The 23,677-nt window shown below is 42.1% G+C and overlaps 2 protein-coding genes across 2 annotated transcripts; both read right to left on the bottom strand.

The window, feature by feature from the left end:
- Nucleotides 1-4,274: 4,274 nt before the first annotated feature.
- On the bottom strand, nucleotides 4,275-7,626 carry sod1 (superoxide dismutase 1, soluble). Its single transcript, XM_072445949.1, has 5 exons — nucleotides 7,480-7,626; nucleotides 6,144-6,240; nucleotides 5,992-6,061; nucleotides 5,275-5,392; nucleotides 4,275-4,622 (listed from the first exon to the last, which is right to left on the bottom strand). The coding sequence occupies exons 1-5, from the start codon at nucleotides 7,549-7,551 to the stop codon at nucleotides 4,515-4,517; spliced, it is 465 nt and encodes a 154-aa protein (XP_072302050.1). The 5' UTR covers nucleotides 7,552-7,626; the 3' UTR covers nucleotides 4,275-4,514.
- A 4,902-nt stretch (nucleotides 7,627-12,528) lies between these two features.
- scaf4a (SR-related CTD-associated factor 4a) lies at nucleotides 12,529-22,866 on the bottom strand. The gene is made up of 20 exons (XM_072445948.1): nucleotides 22,692-22,866; nucleotides 21,281-21,364; nucleotides 21,157-21,201; nucleotides 20,904-21,065; nucleotides 20,694-20,829; nucleotides 20,483-20,622; nucleotides 17,530-17,688; nucleotides 17,338-17,423; nucleotides 17,196-17,265; nucleotides 16,934-17,113; nucleotides 16,784-16,851; nucleotides 16,530-16,714; nucleotides 16,350-16,450; nucleotides 16,167-16,280; nucleotides 15,912-16,068; nucleotides 15,662-15,807; nucleotides 15,008-15,158; nucleotides 14,779-14,925; nucleotides 13,246-14,692; nucleotides 12,529-13,101 (listed from the first exon to the last, which is right to left on the bottom strand). The coding sequence occupies exons 1-20, from the start codon at nucleotides 22,719-22,721 to the stop codon at nucleotides 12,717-12,719; spliced, it is 3,993 nt and encodes a 1,330-aa protein (XP_072302049.1). The 5' UTR covers nucleotides 22,722-22,866; the 3' UTR covers nucleotides 12,529-12,716.
- Between the last annotated feature and the right edge of the window lie 811 nt (nucleotides 22,867-23,677).

The following is a 23,677-nucleotide window of genomic DNA, read 5'->3' as shown; positions in this document are numbered from 1 at the left end:
TCCTGCTCTAGTCCTGGTTTAGTCCTGCTCTAGTCCTGCTCTAGTCCTGGTTTAGTCCTGCTCTAGTCCTGGTTTAGTCCTGCTCTAGTCCTGGTTTATTCCTGCTCTAGTCCTGGTTTATTCCTGCTCTAGTCCTGCTCTAGTCCTGGTTTAGTCCTGCTCTAGTCCTGCTCTAGTCCTGGTTTAGTCCTGCTCTAGTCCTGGTTTAGTCCTGCTCTAGTCCTGGTTTAGACCTGCTCTATTCCAGCTTCAGCCCAGCTTTAATCCTGGTTTAGTCCTGCTCTAGTCCAGATTTAGTCCTGATTTAGTCCAGCTTTAGTCCTGGTTTAGTCGTGCTCTATTCCAGCTTTAGCCCAGCTTTAGTCCAGATTTAGTCCAGCTTTAGTCCTGGTTTAGTCCTGGTTTAGTCCTGCTCTATTCCAGCTTTAGCCCAGCTTTAGTCCTGGTTTAGTCCTGCTCTATTCCAGCTTTAGTCCTGGTTTAGTCCAGATTTAGTCCAGCTTTAGTCCTGGTTTAGTCCTGGTTTAGTCCTGCTCTATTCCAGCTTTAGCCCAGCTTTAGTCCTGGTTTAGTCCTGCTCTATTCCAGCTTTAGTCCTGGTTTAGTCCTGCTCTATTCCAGCTTTAGTCCTGGTTTAGTCCTGGTTTAGTCCTGCTCTATTCCAGCTTCAGCCCAGCTTTAGTCCTGGTTTAGTCCTGGTTTAGTCCTGCTCTATTCCAGCTTTAGCCCAGCTTTAGTCCTGGTTTAGTCCTGCTCTATTCCAGCTTTAGTCCTGGTTTAGTCCTGCTCTAGTCTAGCTTCAGCCCAGCTTTAGTCCTGGTTTAGTCCTGCTCTATTCCAGCTTCAGCCCAGCTTTAGTCCTGGTTTAGTCCTGCTCTATTCCAGCTTCAGCCCAGCTTTAGTCCTGGTTTAGTCCTGCTCTATTCTAGCTTCAGCCCAGCTTTAGTCCTGGTTTAGTCCTGCTCTATTCCAGCTTCAGCCCAGCTTTAGTCCTGGTTTAGTCCTGCTCTATTCCAGCTTCAGCCCAGCTTTAGTCCTGGTTTAGTCCTGGTTTAGTCCTGCTCTGCTCCCGCCAGTCCATCCATATGGTGTATTTAACTTCCAGTATTATAGCCAAACCAATCATTAACAAAACAAATCTAATCAAAAGGATCAATGTTTTTTAATTGTAAACCAAACACTCGAGGTAATGCCCAGTATTATCACATGACACAGAAGGTTAAAGGTCAGGTCAGTGGGGCCTTGTAATTAGTCTGTCTACCGACCAACCATGTCTCATAGGATGGGTACCATTTATGGCATCTCACCCCTGACCCGTGTCCTGGGCTCTAGAATAGTCCCTCGTTGCCATGTCAGTCGTTGGTTGTTGGCGCTGGAGCGGAAAGTGAACTTTGAACTCTGGGAAAGTGGTGAGACTCACGGGAAACGGCTCGGTCCTTAAGACGAGGTCGTGTTTGCAGCCGAGTAACGATCGGTGATAATCATAAACATGTTTTACCAGTGAAACCAACAAATATCTGGGAAATGACGGTAATCACGTGGAAATATTTACTCAAAGAATGTGTGCGGTAGAAGCAGTAGAACGGGTCGGCAATATTGATCAAAATAAATCATTGATATTTATTCGATTGCCCTGATAATAATACGTATTGCGCAGCCAAATAAAGTGCAGAAATATGATTGTATACACGCTTTGTGATATTTTCATTGTTTTAAAGAAGGAATTATACTCAATATTGCAATTTTGCATAACAATGTCAGTGTTATCCAGGGCGTGTAGTGATAAGAAGATGTGCATATCAACATTAACACTCGTATGAAGGGATAGAACGGGAAGAAGACAGTAGTGTTTCGATAATACACTGACGTTTGGTCCTTTTGTCTTGTTTGCTATAGCAAACCTCCTCAGACTTAGTTTGAGTGCTGTGTTGCAGATCCATTGCAGGACGGCACTCTGGAAACGTAACCACGCACGTTTGTGTCAGCACAGATTCAGGTGGAAAATTAGCTCAATGTACACATGCTAAACGTACCAGCAGAGTACGGTTTTCACACTTATGCAATACATTTTGAACGGGAGGATTTCAGGGTCGAGACGGGGACAGACCAGACCAAATGTAAGCAGTGCATCAATAATCTTATCCACTATTTACGCTTTAAGAAGTCCACCATAAAGTACTCATCATAGTTATGTAAAAGCTATTAGTGTTGCACTGTGAAAAGTTGAAAATAAGTGAATAAACCTCTCGCCACAAGAACAGTTTCTTCGCTTCTGCCAGTGCGCTCATGAACACTTCACATCAACCAACTCACTTCAACAATCCATCATGCTAGTTTATGATTTATGTTTATTATTATCTTATATTTAATCAAAGTGTATTTCATTCTAAAAGCTTACTACAAAAGGTAAAAAAGATCAAATAAAAGGCACATACTCATTATGTTATTCAGTAGTTGGCGAGTGCCGTTCTCTGAAAAACGGCCATAAAGCTCTTTCTGATCATCAATAGCGTGCTAAAAGCTTTACGGCTATTTTGGTTTCATAATTTAATGCACCTTAGCAGCCCCGGCCCTCCTTGAGTCAGAGAGGTGAATCACTTTGCATGTGGCTTTGTTGGACCTCGCCTTTGTGCCCAACCTGCACCTCTCAAACATCTTTTCACTTTGTATTATTCATCACGCTCACTCCCGTTCTATTTATACCCTTCTTCTGCTTCTTGCTTCTCTCTGTCTTCACTAATACAGCTGTTTGGAGCGCTACAGGCACATGAAAAGAAGAGGCTGTTATCATTTTGCTTCAGCCACAGGCCTTCTCCACATGTCGCTGTGTGTTCATCGTGAACATGGGCGCACAAGCGTTTGGCAAGTAAGCAAAATTCAAGACATGCAAACAGACTTTTTCATATCTGGTCACGTGGATATTCTTGATGGCTGAATTGAAAGTACAAACCTTGCATGTTCTTCCCAAGGGGCTGCTTCAAAGGTGGTATTAACAACGCCACTCTCTGATTTTTCACACACTGCATTGGGGCATCTGCCACTTCTGCGGTGTGTGAATGGGGGAAAATGCTTTTAGTGCATGTTATTTCACTCAGTCGTGCAGTACATTATATGCTCCAGGATATGTAGGTGATGGGGTCTGCTGGGGACTGCAAGCCACAGCTGTTCAATTGAATAAGATGCATAGTATCTTAGTGCCTTGAAGGTGGAAAAGCGCTATATAAATACATTACAATAATAATCAGCTCAAAAGCCAAACTAAAACCATGTTTAGATATAAATGCAATATCTTCAATAGTGTGTTTTAACCTGTAGTAACCTCAGGGCTTAAATCTGATTAACTAAGAAGCCAATGTCAATGCATCCATGACACCTAAAGAAAAATGCAACTTCTAGATCTAGTCCAAGGCAACTTTACATCTAATTTTCGAGTTAATTGACAGGGTGCAATTTTATCGTCCTGCATCTGAAAAGTGCTCAATAATTAAAAGGTATAGAGGGTCGTTATGGTCATCTTACCGTTTATGAGCCAGATCACGTTTGAGTGCCTAATTTACCACATAAAACCACACAATATCAAATTTAGCCCCTTGAACAAAAAGTCTTGAACAATAATTAATCTTTTGAAAAGTCAGCTGGTGAAACATGTCAGAAACATACAATTCAGGGAGCTGGAAGGATATGCACTACCAGGAAAATAACACTTTAACTCTTAGTCACTACTTTTACTGCAAAAAGAAATGTGCATCTGACCACGTGCTGAAGCGCAGCGGGGTTTACAGTACTCACTTTGCAACACTGCCATCTGGTGGTAGAAGCACGTGGTCTCTTCTGAAGTGCATTACTTGCATTCTAAAGACATGGTATTTATTAAAACACGAGTAGAGCATTTTTCATTAAAGCAACACCAAGATTTAGATGTTTGTATTAAAACATGTACATTAAAATTAAGATTTTGGGCATAGGCTACGGATAAATTCAATGCCAATTTTCTCTTGCATACAAAAACATTGTACACGATTCTAGTGGTTATAATCTGGAGTTTTGATTCTCAAGGCAATTATTCAGTCAAAAGATGTGCATGTGTCCTCCTTCCTGCAGGTTTAGGCCGTGGCAACACAGGTTCAGCTTTAATAGTCGTTTCCCCTTTTAAAACCACAAGAGTGCAGGTTACATACATTTTCCTTTATTTTTGCATTGCTAGAACACTCAAGTGAAGAACAAAACATTTAAAGAACGTCCCTTAGTGCAAAAAGTAAAACAATAACACCAGATTTGATAGTATTGAAAGCAATGATTTATTAAACGCAAATCGTACAACTTGTGTTCCATTAGTGAATCTCAATTTCTTTGGAGCCAACAATACAAAAAACACATACAAACAACTGTATGAACAAATATTAGAACATGTTGAAGAGAAGCTCATCTTTTGGACTAGGTAATACGAGTCGGCATTTTGGACAGGAACACAACTTTAAGTAGCTAGGTTGGTGAAATACAAGGGGCTCTGACGTTTACTGGGTGATGCCGATGACTCCACAGGCCAAACGTGCTCCGGCGTTGCCAGTTTTTAGACTTTCTTCGTTGCCTCCTTTTCCAAGATCGTCTTTCCCTTCATGTATCTAAGCAACGGGAAAAGGCATGGCTTAAAAGACGTTCCAGAAGAAAAACAAAAACTCTGACAAGTTATTATAAATCATAAGACTAACTGGCTTTGGTTCTACAACTTGTTTGAATTTTTGCATTTTAATATTTAGTCACGTTTCCGACACTTGACATCTTAATCCTTTTCCAAGATCGATTAGATTCAAAAACAATTCTCAATTAAATTCAGATGCAATTATTTCTGGCTCTATTGATTATGTAGAAAGACAAACCATCGTTTTATTGCAGTGATTAAACTTACAGCGCATTGGAAAAGTATTCACTTTTTTCCAATATTCTGTTATGTTACAGCCTCATTCCAAATCCAATTAAATTCATCATTTGTCTCAAATATTACAAACAATACCCCATAATGACAATGTAAAAGAACATCGTTTGAGCCCTTTGCAAATTAAAATATATAAAAATAAAATAAAAAGTACATAAGTATTCACAGGCAAGAACGTGATCCTTTTAAGAATCGTTCACCCCTAGTTCAAACATCGTTTTAAATTCTTTATCGGTAAAGCCCAAGACCAAGGTGTCAAAAGAGGAGTCTAATGCCCAACGGTGCCTTTGTGCTCTATAAAAGATCATATGTAAAGAAAATAAAGAGAACCACGCTCTTACCACCATAGTTCTGCCAATGATGGAGTTGGGACCAGTGAGAGAGATGACCTTATCTGTGATGTTGATCTTAGCGGCGTTATCAGCCCCAGCGGTCACGTTTCCCAGGTCTCCCACGTGCCTGAAGGTGCAAATACAACCAGAGAATTATTTACAGGCAAAACTAAACCTGAGGAGTCAATTTAAAAAAAATGTAATTCAAATTCCTATAGTTGCTGCCTCCTACTATTGTAATATGAACATCTATAAACTAGGCCAATTTGCAGTTATGTCATTTGTATTCATCATGTTTTCATATTTTCAGTTTATACCAAATAGGTTCAATTAAAAACAGACTAAATGAAACTACCGCTAACGCATAAGCTTAAAGAGCTAAACTGTTTTATTCTATAATATTACACACTGGTGTATTCAATATAAAATATTAAAACTTGTTTCTGAGACAATTAGATCATATTTTCCCCATTTGAATGTGATTCAACACAAAAGATAATATAGTCCAATCTAGTCTCATTAAAGTTAGATTTTTGTATCAATGCTTTAAATTAGTAACTGGTAACTAGTATTGAGCAGTATCCCAAGTAATCCTATTGATAAACCCATCACTACCCACTGATGAAAAGCTAAAAATCAGGATTATTATAAAGATTTAATTTCTCAGTTTAGGTTCTATGGCTGAAATTCTGAATATTCATTTTTTTCCTGCTGAATTTGTACTACCTTTCCACATCTTTGGGACCAGCGTGAGTCTTGCTGTGGGGGTTGAAGTGAGGCCCAGCGCTGATGCATCCTGGAAATAATGAAGCGCATACGTGATTAGCATTTCGGTCAATCTCAGAAATCAGACGTCACTGAGCACTACGGACACTCACCGTTTGTGTTGTCTCCGAAAGCGTGCACGTGGAAACCGTGTTCACCGGGAGCCAGGCCTTTGATTTCTCCAGTGATTTGGACAGGCTCTGAATCACCCTGCCAGGAAAACAAAAACACCATTGAACAGCAGCAGACGGGATACAAAAGAGCCGTCAAATACACGTGTCGACAAGGCAAAGCTGAAGGAGTGCGTTTGTGTGGGGAATATGCCCGTCAAAGTGAAGCTCGTGCTCATGAAAATTGTGATTAAATAACAAAAATAACCAATACTGTAAAGAAGGGCCGCAAATCCCGCAATGATTTTTTGGTAGTAATTGACGAGTCAGCGATTATTTTAAGGTGTGTCGGCTAATCAAATTATTACTACGATTGTACATTGACATTTTTTTACATATATATTTTTAACCAAATATAAAAGGTTGAAATGCAGTGACTGAAGGGTTTTAGACAGTGAATCTTTACAAATAAAGTGCATTTCAATGGATTACATTTTTACAATTTCATATAGTAATGCTGATTTTGTGCATTTCTGTGTTTTACAATAATCCTTGTGTACATTTACTGCACTTTAGTCAACGGTGTTTTTTAAAGTTCAATAGAAATAGTTGGATTGACTTAGCAAACCAAACTCATGAAATAACTAACTGTAGGTGAAACAATGGACCAGTTAATTCGCCTTTAAGAAAACAAAATATGACCGTTGTAAAATGTGGCGTGTCAATGCACGTTTTGCTGAGTCATCCCTGTGAGAGATCATACGTTTCAATGGCACTAAAATCTGTTTTGCTATATACTTATGTTTATCAGAACCAGATTAATAATATTGACTTGAAATAAACGCATTGAGAATAAACGTGAACGCACAAAACGGTGAAATGGCGCAACAGGTTTAACTAGATATTAATAATTAACCCGTTAATGATCAGAAATGTCTAAAGGTCGAGACTTCTAGTACTACAACATGTTAGATTGCTAATAGATTGCCGTGCTTTTAAAGAAATGGAGTTGCATGACGGACAGAAAAACCTCATTAATTGGTTTCCTGCACGGCAACAACTAACAACCAACGCAACGCCATTAATTGCAATTAGTCTAACGTTAAACAAAGTGGTTTATCAAAGTATGCACAAGCGCGATTGTCTTTAACTCAAATCGCAAGCTACTATAGTTAACTTTAAAAAGTGTATAAACCCTCAAACACACGCCACTGGTTTGTTTTTGTTCCTGAATGGAGGTGTTAGCTAACCTAGCATGCTGCACGGAGCTAGCTAACGTTAGGTCACGTAAAGCGCATTAAACTGTCCCGTGTTTCGTGCTGACCGAGAGTCGCTTTACCTCCTGCGTGAAGTGAACTGTCCCCGCCGTGTCTCCTTCTCCTTTCAACACACAAACGGCCTTCAACACCATTTCTGCAGCTTTACTTCGCTCAAGACGTCAAAAAACCTGCTCAAAAAATGCTCAACGACACCGCAGTTATCCAAGCGCTCAGGGGTCGGGAGCAAAGCACGGGTAGCCAATCGGGGCAGGGGAGGACCAGCACACTGGCTTCCGATTGGTCAAGAACATGTAACGGGGCGTGGATTCAACCCTCCGTCATCATCATCATCATCAGACAAACTTAAATGAAACATGTCAGAAAAGTAAGGATGCAAGTAGTTTCTGATTCATTGGCTCGAGCCTTGGAATAGAATTCATCCTATTGAATGCGGCGAGGAGTCATTGTTCTCGCCTGGTTTATTATTATTATTATTATTATTATTCATGGTTTTCTGCCATAACTCGGGCATTTTTGATCATCTGATCATCGATGAAAAGTCCAAAATCGAATAAAATGGAGCGCCCAAGAGCTCCCGTCGCAACAGCGCCACCTAGAGCAAAAATAAAAACATGAAACGCTTAATCTTTGGCCTAGGCACATGAAACTGCCACTTTTGGACTTTTTTTTTTTTTTTCAAAATTGTACTTGTCCAAGTAGAAAAAGCTTCAGTTGTAGTCATCTGGACTCAGTTTGAAAAAATAGACGTTTCGACTCTCATCCAAGAGTCATTGTCAATAAAAGAATTTAGATCGAGAACTCCGATATTAATACTGTTCTGTGGTAAGACCCACCCATTGGGAGGAGCCTTCCTGAAGTAGAAGGAGTTGTTTGTTTCAACAGAAACTCCCCCCTTGTATCTACCGAGCTAGCCTATTCAGAATCTTAATGGGCTATTAGAATCCTCTTTGTCTTTGTGAGACCCTGGCTCAACCACCCTGAGTACCTGATTAGCATCTAAATGTCCTTGTCCTGGTCCTCTACCTTTCCAGGGGTTCAGTAACCCATTATAAATAACAGGAAGATTAAACCTTAGCCCTCCATTTCTGTTTAAAGAAGGTCTTTCTTTTTTAACAAAAATAGCTTCCTTGACTCCTCTTTCAAACCATCTTTTCTCCTGCTTAAAACCTTCACCTCACCGTCTTCAAACGAGTGATTAGAGGCTTCAAGATGGAGATGCACGGCACTCTGTGGACCTGAACTAGTATTTCTTCTGTGCTGATAAAGCCTCTTGTGTAGAGGCTGTTTAGTCTCACCTATGTACCGTTCTTTACAGCTTTCTTCACTGCATTGGATCGAATAAACTACATTGCTCTGTTTTTGAGTCGGCAACTTGTCCTTAGGGTGAACCAGTTTTTGTCTTAAAGTGTTTCCTGGTTTAAAATAAACAGGGACTTCGTGTTGTCTAAAAATTCTCTGCAGTTTTTCCGACAGGCCAGACACATAAGGGATAGAAACACCCTTCCTTCTCTGTTCAGTTTCCCTTTTGTCCTGCTTCTTGGTTCTCTTCACTCTGTTGAGGGCCCAAGCGGGGTAACCACAGGCTGAGAGGGCATTTCGGACATGTTTTGGGAAACTCCAAATAGAAGTATATAGGAAACCTACACACACGGACCAGTATCTGCTCTTTGGTTCCAACCACCCACTACAGCACACGCTGGGTGTGATCAGAACCTTACAACACAGAGCTCAAGGTGTGCCCACCAGCTCAGAGGGCAAGAAGAAAGAGGAAAAACATGCGGGGTAACCCGCTTGGGCTCTCAGCCTATGGTTAGCAGGCTGAGAGGGCATTTCGGACATGTTTTTCCTCTTTCTTGCTGAATTTTTAGACAACACGAAGTCCCTGTTTATTTTAAACCAGGAAACACTTTAAGACAAAAACTGGTTCACCCTAAGGACAAGTTGCCGACTCAAAAACAGAGCAATGTAGTTTATTCGATCCAATGCAGTGAAGAAAGCTGTAAAGAACGGTACATAGGTGAGACAAAACAGCCTCTACACAAGAGGCTTTATCAGCACAGAAGAAATACAAGTTCAGGACCTCAGAGTGCCGTGCATCTCCATCTTGAAGCCTCTAATCACTCGTTTGAAGACGGTGAGGTGAAGGTTTTAAGCAGGGAGAAAAGATGGTTTGAAAGAGGAGTCAAGGAAGCTATTTTTGTTAAAAAAGAAAGACCTTCTTTAAACAGAAATGGAGGGCTAAGGTTTAATCTTCCTGTTATTTATAATGGGTTACTGAACCCCTGGAAAGGTAGAGGACCAGGACAAGGACATTTAGATGCTAATCAGGTACTCAGGGTGGTTGAGCCAGGGTCTCACAAAGACAAAGAGGATTCTAATAGCCCATTAAGATTCTGAATAGGCTAGCTCGGTAGATACAAGGGGGGAGTTTCTGTTGAAACAAACAACTCTTTCTACTTCAGGAAGGCTCCTCCCAATGGGCGGGTCTTACCACAGAACAGTATTAATATCGGAGTTCTCGATCTAAATTCTTTTATTGACAATGACTCTTGGATGAGAGTCGAAACGTCTATTTTTTCAAACTGAGTCCAGATGACTACAACTGAAGCTTTTTCTACTATGGAACACGCCTGGACGAATGAGGGATTACACCGACGTACTTGTCCAAGGTTTTTCGTTCGATCGAGCTCAAAACAACACCTTTTGCATCTACAGACATTGAGATTTAATAAAGGTTCAAACCTTTTTTTATATTCCTTACGGTCTTCGCGTAACACGCCCTCAAAATAGGCTTAATTTCCTGTTTTTTCAAGGACAAGTCACGACTATTGGAATTTATCTACGGAGCACATATTTCACTCACTAATGCGTTTTAATGGTCTGATTGGAAATAATTAATACCATGTAACACATTTACTCTACCCCTACCTATTGTGTGAAAAACTCAACATTGTCTGATTTGTTTGAAACTCATGGATTATATTCTCCTCGAAACGCCATGAAAAAAAGTGCATTACAGATAGTGTATTTTCAGAATTGGCCAGCAGGGGCGCAATAATGCCTTCATTTATTTATTTGTCTATGGGAGTTTTTATTTATTTATAGATCTTCTACTGAAAGTGTTTTTCAGACTTCCTATAAGTGATCTGTTCTTCTGTATCTACCTCTGTATCTACCTGCGTTGCACCAATGAAATTTCCCCATGTGGGACAATAAAGGAATATCTTATCTTATCTTACTTCCTCTTCCTTTTATTTTGATGGGACAATTCCTCTTGTCTTAGCATTAGAGTTAGCATCAGCAGCGGGTCTCTGTTGCTAGGTGACGTAGGTACAGGGAGGAGGGGGTACAGCGTCTTATTCTTTAGACTTTAGCCTAAAGAATAAAGTCTTAAGAATAAAGTTTAAAGAATAAAGTCGAAGAGAATGCAGTGTCGGGGCGATGGCGATCTAAAGGCGGTTATTATTTTTGTTGCACAATGTTTTAACTATTCAAGTAGATAAACCTACTGCTGTTCTAAGGGGACATGTGGAAAATGTTTAATATCGTTACAGCAGCGTTTCCTCATAATTAATGTAATCAAAGTTGTATTTTCATTGAGTCATTCATGTTTGAGTGATTCCAAATTGACCTGCAATTAAGGTGCGAGTGCTGCTAACGACTTTCACATACTCCTCATCCCCACTCACCTCCCTGTGCTTATAAGATTATTTGAATTAAGACACCCAATGTAGGGTTCTAAAATGTCACACAGCCACTTTTCATTTGAAGTATAATTGGGACTTTTCAGTTAAAGTTTTGAACAGGACGACGTTTTAGATGAATATTGCCGATTACAATGAACAAAATGTAAAATGATCCATTTAAGTTATAGTTCAATACTAAACACAACCTGCCTAGAGTAGTGTGTGGATTAAGAGTTTTGTAAGACAACAGCAGTACTTAAGCTACTTGAATAGAAGTATATAAAGTAGAACAAATACATTTTGAATATTTCGAGCTCAATTTACTTTAACCAAATTTTCAGGAAAAAAGTTGGTATAAAAATAGTTTATTAAAAACTGTTTTCTATGGCTGAAACAATAGAGGCTGTAGAGAACTTGTATTTTAACAAATAATTAGAAAAACAACTTTTAACTTAACTGGGGCATGTGTTCAAGTCAAATGCAATCAACTGAATATGTATTACAGGAAATGTTACAAATTACAACCTAAAATGATCAGTGACAGAAGCTTATGTACAGCACTCATTTTTCAACAATTCAAGATGATTTTAGCCGTCTCCTTTCTAGACAAGTTATTCAAACGGGAAGAGCTAACTTTACAGTACCGGTATATTTAAAAGTCGATTTTTAATTTTAGCTACAGGGTTAAACCGATTGAGTTTGTGAATGGCATACAACATAACACTGGGACGTAAATTTAAATAAAAGCAGACAAGTCAAAGAGAAAGCTCATACCTTTACGGTAAATTCAGACAGAGCTGAATGAGGAGATACTTGAAATAATGTGGACATTCAATAGTTTTAATTTTGACTTGACTGATTCAGTATTTTTGATTAACTTATTTTTAAATTAATTTAGAGTTAAATCAAATCAAATTAATGTTATGCACCAATCAGGTTCTAGTTCTATTACAAAATAAAAGCTACTTTGCAGTAAAACAAAAACAATTATTTGATTGCTTAAAAACCATGTTTGGAATGATCTAGTGTTGCAAATCAAATATCAAGCTAGACATTTGCCCTATTATCACTATTAATTTAGGCCAATAATGCATACTTAATGCAGCTCTGCCTTTTTAATTTGTTCACTTTAAGTTACAAAATTATAGAAGGGGTTTAACAATAAACCAATTTTTTCTTCAAAATAGCACATAATATATATTGTTTATGTATACTTCACCATAACAGATTTCTTCTTGGACAGAAAGGGGAAACCATTGGGTCAAGATCTAATAAAATGTATTTTTATTGAGCATCCTCTTTGAAGCTCATCGGCCAACGTTCAAATTTGTTTTTTGCATACCAAAAAGGTGCAAATGTGGTAAAAGTATTTTAAGCCTTGGTAAAATATAAAAACAATACTAATTTAAAACACCCTAAATGTGAATTAGTCACGCTGGCACTCACATTTATTCTTGTATATACATAAAAGAACTCTACATCTGATGTCTAATAATCAAAACTTTGTGGAGTTTTAAAAACAAACTGTAGAGTCATTAGTTTGATAATGAAACCTTTTACAAAAACTGAAAATGATGTTTCTATAAGCAGCTGACAGTCCGCTCAGGAGTTTAAGTAGTAGTTTCCGTTTTTTCCTCAGAAGTGTCACTTGGATTTGATGGTTCAGTCTTCGCGTCTTCTCCTTTAGAAGCTAAAGGTTCAGAGTTTTCTTTCCTATTAGAACTGTCAGAACTTGTCTCTTTGTCCGAGGTCAGTGACTGTTCCGAGTTTTCCAACTCATTCAGACGATCATCATTGTCCCATCGTGAAGACCTCTCCCTGCGCTCAGAGCGCCTTGGCCTGTCGCCCTCTTTGCTCTCACCTGATCTCCCACGGTCTCGGTCTCTGCTGCCTCGCTCCCCCCTCCCTCTTTCCCGCCGCTCCCCCGCGTCCCGCCCAGTGTCCCGCCGCTCCCCCGCGTCCCGCCCAGTGTCCCGCCGCTCCCCCGTGTCCCGCCTCTCCGCAGCGTCCCGCCGCTCCCCCGTTTCCCGCTTCTCCCCGGTGTCCCGTCGCTCCCCCATTTCCCGCTTCTCCCCGGTGTCCCGCCGCTCCCCCGCTTCCCGCTTCTCCCCGGTGTCCCGCCGCTCCCCCGCTTCCCGCTTCTCCCCGGTGTCCCGTCGCTCCCCCGCTTCCCGCTTTTCCCCGGCGTCCCGTCCTCTGTCTCGATCTGGACTGCTCCTTCTCTCTCTCCAGTCCCGCCTATCTCTATCTCGCTCTCTGTCGCGATCTCGTCCACGGTCTCGCTCCCATCCTCCGCGTTGATTCCCGTCATCCTGCCATCCTGAGGGTCTGTCCCTCCCATCAGTCCTGTCCCCTCCTCTGCTTCCCTCTCCGAAAGAACGCCTTCCTCCCCCAAAACCACGTTCTCGGTCTCGGTCTCTTTCTCGGTCCCGATCCCAGTCTCTCTCAGACTCGCGGTCCCTAAAACCAGGCCGCTCCCCTCTAAACTGGCGTTCATCTATTTCTTCAGGACTCTCCCTGCCTCTGTGGGGCTCATCCCGTGGACCGCCTCCAGGTCTGTTGAATGAGGGCGGACCCTGTGGTGGTCCATGGCCCTGTGGAGGAAAAGGACCCCTTGAACTGAGTGGAGGGAACCCTGGGGAACTGTCAGGATGCATTTGAGCGTGTGGCCCTCGATCCATCATCTGAGGTGACATGGTAGGACCGCCGGGGTGAGGGGGCCGAGGGCCTTGTGGCGGAGGGAAACACTGCATATTTGGTAAAAGACCTGGAGGACGCTGTAGTGGGATTAGGCCAGGCCTGGCACCAAGCAGGCCACCGCTAGAATGAAGGTTTCCAGGCGGACCTGGCCTTGGACCGCCGGGTGGACTAAGGAGACCCCCGCCTGGAGGACCAACATGTTGACCCTCAAGGGACGGGCCTCCAGGGGGCCCTCCAGGTAGACTCCCGAGTGGTGCTCCTCGTGGACCAAGCAGTCCACTGCCGGGAGGACCGCCATGTAGACCAACAGGTGCAGTACCAGCATGACCCTCCATGGGTGGACCTCCAGGAAGACCACCGTGGAAACCTCCAGGTAGACTGCCAGGTGGAGCTCCTCTGGGACCAGCGAGTGGGCTGAGGAGTCCACCATGTAGACCTTCATTTGGGGGACCTCCAGGTGGACCACCATGCAGTCCTCCAGGAGGCAAAGTACCAGGTAGACCTGGTCTTGGACCACTATGTGGGGCACCAAATGGGCCGCCGGGGGAACCAACACGTTGACCCTCAAACGATGGAGCACCAGGCAGACCTCCGAGTGGACCAATGGGGGGACCACCAGGCAAACCACCCGAAAGACCTACAGGGGCACCACCAGGAAAGGGCCCAAGGGGGGCTCCGATGGGACCACGGGGAGGCCCCCCATGCAGGCCAACAGGAAGTGCACCCAACATTCCAGCATTAGGAGGACCAGGACGAACCCCAGGGACCAGCCCCGGAGGACCACCAGGTATCCCTCCTTGAGGGCCGCCATGGAGACCAGCAGGAGGACCCCTGGGCATTCCAGTAGGAGGACCTAGACCACTTGGATGACCAATAACTAGATTACCTAGTGGAATAAATATACATGTTACCAATACATCACTAATAAAAATTAACACACACAAATAAGTTTCTATTTATTATTGAACTGACCCATTGGTCCCATGTGATGGTTAAAAATAATTGGTCCATCTCGAATATCTTCATTTTGTCTGTTACCCAGACTAGATGGGTTCATTGGTGGATCCTCAGGCTTTGAAGGCGGTGGGCCAAACGGCATGCCACCAGGGGGTAGAAAACCTACCAAGAAGAAAAAGAGAATTTAGAATGAAGTAACACAGTTGAAGAGAAGATAAAACCCAATTCTGGAGAGAGCATGTACCTGGAGGCATGTGCATAGGGTTGAATCCTGGTCGGAAGAAAGGCGGAGGGATGCCAGCGGGAAACGAAGGCAGAGGCACACCCATGGGACCAGGGAACACAGGGGGCTGAACTGCACCAACTGCCACCACAGCAGGCTGAGCAGGGGTGATCTGCGAGGCATTCAGGTCAAAGTGAGTACCGTATTTTCCGGACTATAAATAGCACCCTTTTTTATAGTTTTGGCAGGGGTGCGACTTATATGTGATATTTGTTATTTTCACAATTGCAACCGCATTTCATACTCCAGTGCAACTTATATGTTTTTTCTTCTTCTCTATTATGTATTTTGGGCTGGTGCGACTTACACTCCGGAAAATACGGTACTATGGATTAATTATTATTGCTACGTTAATGCAAAATTATAAAGTAGTAGAATACAAAAAAACACATCCGATTGACCCTAAAATGGTGTCAAACTTGGGCCTAACCATTTGCGATCAATGATTAATATCTCAAAAACGGGGCATGCATAATCGATGCATAATTTTGGAGTCATTCTGACATTTTAGGGAAAATCGGATACTATATAATTTATTGTGCATTTCATGTAGTTGCCTCCATATTTGCAAAAAAAACATCACATCACATTATCTGGGATTTTTTTTTAAAATACCTGGACAGGGGGAAGAACAGGGGGAACAGCAGGTACGGCGGGCGTGAGGACAGGGGCCGGTTGAGTTTCCTCTGGCTGAGGCTCCGTGCGGCCATTATGGGTGATTTCTTCAGACCTCTCAAGAGTTGTTCTTGTTGTACTCCATTCTGATTCAGAATAAAGGGCATCTCATTTACAACACAGCAATGTTCCATTTTACAAATGCGTTTACGGCATGCAATAACTTCAAATGTAAAATAAAATGTTTTACCTGGTGCTAAAGAGTCTATATCCAGGGTGCCTCCATCTATGAGTTCGTCAAGGTCCTCCTCTTTAATCTTTGACCACGGTATGTACGTGACCCCATGATCCACATCCCAGTACTGTTTATAATCAGCTTTAATGCCTTTGTTCAAAGCCCAAGCAATCTGTAAAAGAGCAATAAAATAAGTTTTTCAAATATTTTGATTCACATACATTTTGCATTTCATATTTTGAATTGAAAAATGTTCCGTTAATCTCTCACTTTGATGGTTTTCTGATTTACTTTAAAATTCCCTCTGCCGAGCTTTTGTAGGGCCCTGAAAGCGTCCTGTCTATGCACCATGACAATATATGCACAACCACGTGGGGGGATCATCTAAAAACAAGAAAATATACATAGCATCAAACTAGCATCAAAGAAATAGAAAACTTGTTTACAACATACATTAATTGACTCAATCTGTCCAAACTCATCCAACAAACATTCCACATCTTGTTGCTGTGTTCTCTTATCAAGCTGGCCGACCCAAAGTGTTGTGGTGCAAACTAGAGGAAACACATAGGTATAAATTTAAATATAAAACACAAAGCAAAATAAATCTGTTCTCGGCAGAGCTCGTCTCACCGCTCAGTGTGAGAGGCTTAAGTGGGGGCAGCCCTTTCTGCCGGCGCTCCCTGTCCCGCTCTCGCTCCCTGCGCTCTTGTGAGCGGGGCCGAGGCGAATGATGGCGTCGCTCTCTGGACCGGGACCTTCGGTGTCGAGAGCGGCGGGAGCGGGAATTTGACCGTGATCTCCTTCGTTTTGGTGACCTGGAGATAAAGAGGCTTAAAAGCTATTCAAATAAATGAGTGGAAACATCACGGATCGAGACGTTGTACCTGGAGCCTGAGTGTGATCTCCTGTGTTTTTCTTTCCTTGGCGACTCTGTTGGATTCGTCACTAAATCCTAACGTTGAATTAAAGATCATTTACAAGTGTGTTTCATTTTGAAAGTGTCAACATTTAGGTGAGTTGATCCACGTTTCTACCTGTTGCTGTGGGGCTGCATTATGAGGGAAAAGCCCCTGGAAGCCTGTAAGCCCTGAGGAGCCTGGAGGGGGTTGACCCATCTGAGGGTGTCTTGGAGGAAGGATCAAACCCCCTAACGGAAAGAGCTGGCCAGGAAGTAATCCAAAGCCTTGAGGCTGTCCATTGAGGGGAGGTTGACCCTACAAGAAGAAATCGTATGTTCACATGCATTCTGGACAAAAACTGATCAGTGCTGCCGGGGAAAATAATAGAGGGCTGTACCTGATGTGAGAGATCTTGTGTTTTAAAGTGCTCTGTGTGCTGCGGGAAGGCAGGGGGTGGCTGCATACTGTTTTGGCAAAGATACACATTATTAACAGGTTTGGAATTGTATAGAATCTAACAAGTACTAAGCAAATCTTGCATTGAAAGTTGTGATGACAGTTCATCCTTTTTTGTTTCTTCGCCAGTATCTGGTTCATCGTCATAATCAAAGCGATCCAGCAATGTCTGCAACACACACAAAAGCATTGCATTTAGGAGTTACAGTATGAACATGGCAATGCAATGTCAATTGTAATGAATATACTTGTATACATGTGTATTAGAGATTGACCTTGGCAAATGCTGTTGACTGATCAGCTGGTTGAGGGGGCAAAGGGGGTTGTGGAGGGACAGGTCCAAGGTTTGTGGTGATGCCGTGGGGATGTGTCAGCTGCGCATTAGTCTCTAGTTCGAGAGGCTTTTGTTGAAAATTCTGGAGCATCTGCTGAAGCTAATGGAAAAAAAACAGAACGCTTGAAGCCAAGGCTAAGAAACATCCACAAAAACAAAATACAATTACAACACCAAGGCCAAGCAATTATGAAATGTCTAATATGTTGCAATTCCTTGATTATGCAACCTGCTTTACTAAATTAAACTGAATGATCAAGTAAAATCAATCAATGACCAAAATATAATTTTACATTTTGTTTGACTTAAAAAATACCTAATTTTGCTTCGAACTATTATATTTTTTGCTCTTATGTTTATTTACATTGTCACGTGAATATCACTATAATGTGAAAAATATTGACATCCCTAACAGTGATAGTCATCTCATAACCCATCACTCCAACAAAAAGTGATGAGCAGGTTTTAAGAAATGGTTTTCAAAATATTTCAAATTTCAAAAGAACCGGGGGTCCTCGTCTTCCCTACACATTCGCTCTCTCTCTCTCCCTCACTTGCTCCAAAAGGCACAGCAGCCCAGCGCAGGGAGGAGCAGAGCAGACGTGGAGGAAGGCAGATCTCAGCGTGGCTGGAGAACACTTTTACAGCTCAGGGATCAGTGAGGTCCGTTATTAGGCCTTTCTGACTAAAGAAATAAGCTCTAAGCAAACGGATGTTGCAACACTCAATTTTTCTGCTTATTAGAGCAAGGAGAGAAACGTAAAGGTGGAACAGATTTTGGCATGTGACGCAAATCGGCCAATCACATTGCTGAATCAATCAAGTTTTGTGTAGAGTTCCGTCACAGAGTTCAGAGTGTGATGTTCTGAGCCGTGCAAAAGGAAACTTCAGCTCCACATCTCATACAAGCCCTATATTCCATCTTAAAAATCAACTTTTTGAAAAAACTACATACTATATTTCTATTCATTTTAATACAATCCTTAGGCAATTAAATATAAAGGCCGTGGCTGGAGAGCCGCGGCGCGGTCAAATTGGCGCGCAGTTTCAGGGACCGCGGCATTTCCCTTATAGCCCGTTATAGCCTCATGGCTAACCTTAATAACCTTAACCTTAACCCTAACCTTAACCTTATCCCTAACCTTAACCTTAACCTTAACCCGGCGCGGTCTAAAACGGCGCTAAAACGCCGCGGCGAATATCAAAGTTCTCAGATTAGATCCACAGATTGAGAATGACTCTTGGATGAAAGATGAAACGTCTTGTCCAGACAGTGTCCAGATGACTACAATTGAAGCTTTTTCTACCATTTTCACAATGTGCAAATTGCGTAAATTTTGAATCAGTTGTTAAACTCGTTGAGGTGAAATAAAAACCTACTCGAGGTGAAATAATTGAATGTGGCACATTAGCGTCCCCCTGTAATGGGGAGCAGTATTACAATCTTTGTGTGGCACAGCCGCACACTTTGGTGAAAATATTTACATTTTCAATACACAATAATTATTTGTAAAATAAAGGAGAGGAGACGGTGCAATAGCGCCACAGATTCAGCAGTAGGTGTGAATAAAGGTGGTTCTCCTCTTGCGTTGTGGGGCGGACGAGGACTTTGACGCTTGTGGCATATTCTACTATTATCTTTACATTCATTTTGAGCCTACTTTAAGATAAGATAAGATAATCCTTTATTGTCCCACATGGGGAAATTTCATTGGTGCAACGCAGGTAGATACAGAGGTAGATACAAGAAGAACAGATCACTTATAGGAAGTCTGATAAACACTTTCAGTAGAAGATCTCCTATAAATAAATAAAAACTCCCATAGACAAATAAATACATAAATACCATTGCATGTGATCCCGACAGTAATTGCACATGAATATGTGTCACGACAGCACATAGATTGCACATGAATTTCACAGTAATTGCACATGAATTCCAACAGCAATTGCACATACGACAGAATTGCACATCAGTATTAGGTTAGGTCAGTACTGCGACGGGATAACGTGACGATCTCCGGGTAAGACGACTGTTCTCCGCAGTTTCATGAGTTCCTCCTTTGTGGAAACGCGGTACGGCGCCGGCCGGGGGGCGGGGCCGGAGCCGGGGGGCGGGGCCGGAGCCGGGGGACTCAGAGTCAAGACACATCGCAACGACACGACGAAAACACTCAATCCAGCCGAATAAAGTCAAAACAAGTTAATTTAAAGCGATTCCAGTGCGTGTCCCGATCGTTCGTCAAGTTCCTCTTTCATATAAACGTGTATATAAACGTGTACCGACGACACGCCGTACTTTAGCGCGGCCGGAGGGCGCGGGGGGGGGGGGCTGGTGGGCTCGCTCGGAGCTAGCTCACGTCACAACAACACAACGAACGCAACGAAAAACGCTCAAATCCAGCCGAAAAAAGTCAAAAACAGTTGAATTAAAAAACTATTCCAGCGCGTGTCCCTATCGTACAGTAAAATAGAAAAAAATATACTAACTATATTTACAAAATATAGGAGATAAAGCACAATAAGTGTGAGAAAGAAGAGAGAGCGTTTACACCGGGCTGCCAGCTGTACCAGCGCCTTATGACGATTTATTGTACTGCTACTTTGCTTGACTTACAGCTGTGACACTTATTTTATAGCAGATTCATATGGGCAAAAGATGTATTTTTGGTCAGAAAAAGAAAGAAAGATTGTTACTCGGTCTGATAAGTGAAGTCTAATTACTCAATGTTTGATTATAACACGTTAGATTACCAAGTAATAAGATTACAGTAACACATTACTGCCCGAAAATGGAAATACTATTCAAACTGTGATCTGAATTGTAAAGACAGTGTGGTCTACAGTTATTCTCATGTTTGCTTGAGGAGTTGGAGTTTGAGAGCACCACTCACCTGCTGCCCCTGTGTGGACTGAAAAAGCTGAGCCACTGCAGCGAAGGCATCGGAGGTTTGGAGCTGAGCAGCCGTCGTCAAAGTGGAGTTTGGGATCTCTTGTTCCGGAGGAGGCTCTTTGGGTGATGGTGGAGAATAAGCTAAAACACAACAATTACAAAACTCGCACTTCACACACATCATCACAATGTGGAATATGAGGAGAACTCACCATGTTCATCGGCCTCAGGGAAAGGCCCAGCAGCAGCACTGGTGTTCGCGGCTGCCATGTCCAAGAGGGGCTGAATGATCTCAATTTTGAACACGCCATTTTTCTGCCACAGGTTTAACACGCGCACTATTTTACTCTACAAAGACAAAACACAGAGATTAGTTTATAGAATAGATATGAGCTATCAATAGCAAACTTCTTTGTGCTTACCCTGTCTTCTATGGGGCAAAGGCATAGGTTTTCAAAAGTTCCAGTGATATTTTTGGTAAATCTAGGCCCAAACACATCCTTGTCTGCTCCAAACTGGTGCCTGGACTGTCGAACAATAGAGTCCACCACATAGAGGCCCGCAACTTTGTACTCAGGCTTACACTGGAAAGATTTAATGAACAAAGATCAATATGCAACTTTGCACTTGTAAAAAAAAAAAAAAACAATCATGTGATGCTGGACTTATTCTGACCTTTTTGATAAACTTTTCCACAATTTGGACCACATGCTTGTACAGCTGAAAATAGACAGGGTTTATGAACAGCTCTCCGGAAAAGCACTGGTATAATAGAAAGAAAATGGCAAACAAGTCTTACTTTCATGGCTTTGATGGCCGATTTGGTGATTGATATCATCTTAGCTCGGGAAATCGGGGGCTTGGAGTCCATCAACGAGAATAACTACGCAGCAACAAGAACAAAGTGTCAAAAGCATTAATGTTGGGACGCACATGACTGAACCGTATCTATTGAACATATCGGGTCAAACAGAAATGGTTTGATTGGCTATATTTTTTTATGCAAATATAATATTATAAAAAATGGTTGGTAGTTTTTTTGTGCATTTGGTCAGTATTTTCAGGAACAAATTCACAGATTAAGAGGGCTTTTGAACACCTTGAACCGAACGGATGGCACAGATTTGGTTCTCGTTCCACGGTATCTGGCACAACGTCCTTTTCCTCTGTATCTACTGCGTTGTATCAATGAAATTTCCCCATGTGTGGACAATAAAGGATTACCTTACCTTATCTTATCTTAACACTTAACCATATCCCAGAGACAAGCAGGCGACAACCCCAGGCAAAGTAACAGGTCCGCTCTGTGGAGAAGCGGCCCTGCTCATGGTGAGAATGCAGGTCTATCGAGGTATTTTTGAGCAATTAAAAGAGAAACGTGAACATACAGGAAGATGGCAGACCCTAAAACATGACAAAAGTCTGAATGTCCATCAAAGACACAGAAGAGCACTAATGTCAGCACCTTTTCTTGTGTCACAAATAAATCCACTGCTAAATAAATCCTCTCTAACTTGGTATGAATGAATATGGTCTTCACAAAGGCCAGCACATGCTTTTGAGAAATGCTTCGAAAAGTCAGGTTTTGCCTTGGCCCAGAAGTGTAAGTGTGTCACGTGGCTGGAGCAAAGCATCAGTGAGTCAGCTGGGATTTGAACCCCAAACCCTTCTGCACATGAACGCTGTAATTAAACCACTGCAATTGCGTTGATTGCAAATGCATCAGATGGGACAGTGGGCTACACCATTCATCAAACACTGATTTTAAAATGTGCAGAGTACGCTTTTTTTTAAACAAATATATAAACGGAAGGAAATAAATCATGTGTATATTAATAACGCGCCTGTAGTTGACAGTAAAGCACATCCACAGAGTCTGTTGAAGCGCTGTACAGTTCAGTTGCCTGTGAAGTAGCATCGTTTCTCAGCACCAGGAACAGGGGCTACCACAACATTGCACAGACTCTCGCACCACAATTGAATGGCAGATGTTTGCTTCGGCGTCGGTGACTTCCCCGCACGGAGACGCGTACATGAAAGCACTCGTGGCACGGACGCTACGTGTGGTCGCTTTATGTGGTGTTTAGTGGTCTTCAGGGTCGCTTGTTGTGCCCTGCTCGGCCTGTGGTGCGAGCTCCAGTGAATCAGCCCCTGTAGCCTGCTCAGTAAACCCGGGTTTGTGCCTTGTCCGGGCCGATTAAAGCGCTTACCTCGTGGTTAAAGGCGTTGACCGCGTCCATGATGTCTCCAAGCCCGGCACTGCCCCCCCAAAGCCCAAAACACACGAAAAAGCACGGTTTATTGACAGAAAGGTCTGGTCAACATGTCCGCCCCCGTGCTGCTAACTACAGCTAGCCTAGCATCAGTACGGCGGCACCGCAAAGCATGATGGGATTGAAAAGTGTCATTCTTAGTGTTGGCCAGTAGGTGGCGCACTAGTGCTGTGAATCTAAAGTAGATGTTTTGATGACCACCCCTTTGTCACAAGATTAGAACCTCCTTGAAAACACTTTTAATTTAGACAGTCAATGAATGCAAAGCAGCTCTAGAAACATGCTATGCCATCTGCTGTTTGCACCATCAACATCTTCATTGTTTTACAATGTAAGATAAGATAAGATAATGTGTGGTATCAAATAAAGCAGAACAATACAGTTCCGTGGAACAGTGTAAGATATAGCATGTTGCCATTTAGATACGCATATCCCGTAGATCAGTCAAATTAAATTTAAATGGTTTTATTACATTTACATGCTATGTCTACACTATTTTTTTTTTTTTTTCAATATATCATAATTATCAAAGGCTCATTGGTTTTCAATGAAAATGTGGGTTACTGAATTACTGTTTAAACTAATTGATTAATATCACAAATAAATAATAAACACTTTATTTGTATAGCCTCAGATAACAGTGTACTTCAACTTCTTACACTAGATGGCAGTATAGTGTGCATTTCTCTCATTCTGAATTGTTTGGTAAAATGCCTGCATGGTCCATCAGGCACTTGTCCCCTGGGACTCTCCAGGAAAATATTCATGTTGAACAAATCCTACACCCAGTCGCAGTGTGTAACAATAGACACAGTTTAACTTAAAAACTAGAATGAAACAATGTAATTGTACATGTTTTGCTCCACACAAAGCACAGTCTGTGTGCAGGTGCCCTATATATAATTAACCAAGAGGGGAATTCT

The sequence above is a fragment of the Eucyclogobius newberryi genome, unplaced genomic scaffold, assembly GCF_026437365.1.
Source record: "Eucyclogobius newberryi isolate DKJ021-1_F unplaced genomic scaffold, fEucNew1.0.hap1 SCAF_15, whole genome shotgun sequence".
Taxonomy (NCBI): domain Eukaryota; kingdom Metazoa; phylum Chordata; class Actinopteri; order Gobiiformes; family Gobiidae; genus Eucyclogobius; species Eucyclogobius newberryi.
Note: the sequence above shows the minus strand (reverse complement) of the source record. Positions and strands in the feature narration are given on the sequence as shown.

Excerpts from the sequence above, each read along its gene's own strand:
- sod1 (XM_072445949.1), bottom strand. The coding sequence starts at position 7,551 with ATGGTGTTGAAGGCCGTTTGTGTGTTGAAAGGAGAAGGAGACACGGCG. Across the intron at positions 6,062-6,143 it reads TTTCGGAGACAACACAAACG|GATGCATCAGCGCTGGGCCT; the intron begins GTGAGTGTCCGT and ends CATTATTTCCAG. Across the intron at positions 4,623-5,274 it reads TCATTGGCAGAACTATGGTG|ATACATGAAGGGAAAGACGA; the intron begins GTAAGAGCGTGG and ends CCCGTTGCTTAG.
- scaf4a (XM_072445948.1), bottom strand. The coding sequence starts at position 22,721 with ATGGACGCGGTCAACGCCTTTAACCACGAG. Across the intron at positions 17,689-20,482 it reads AGTCCACACAGGGGCAGCAG|CTTCAGCAGATGCTCCAGAA; the intron begins GTGAGTGGTGCT and ends TTTTTCCATTAG. Across the intron at positions 17,266-17,337 it reads CTGTCATCACAACTTTCAAT|CAGTATGCAGCCACCCCCTG; the intron begins GCAAGATTTGCT and ends TCTTTGCCAAAA.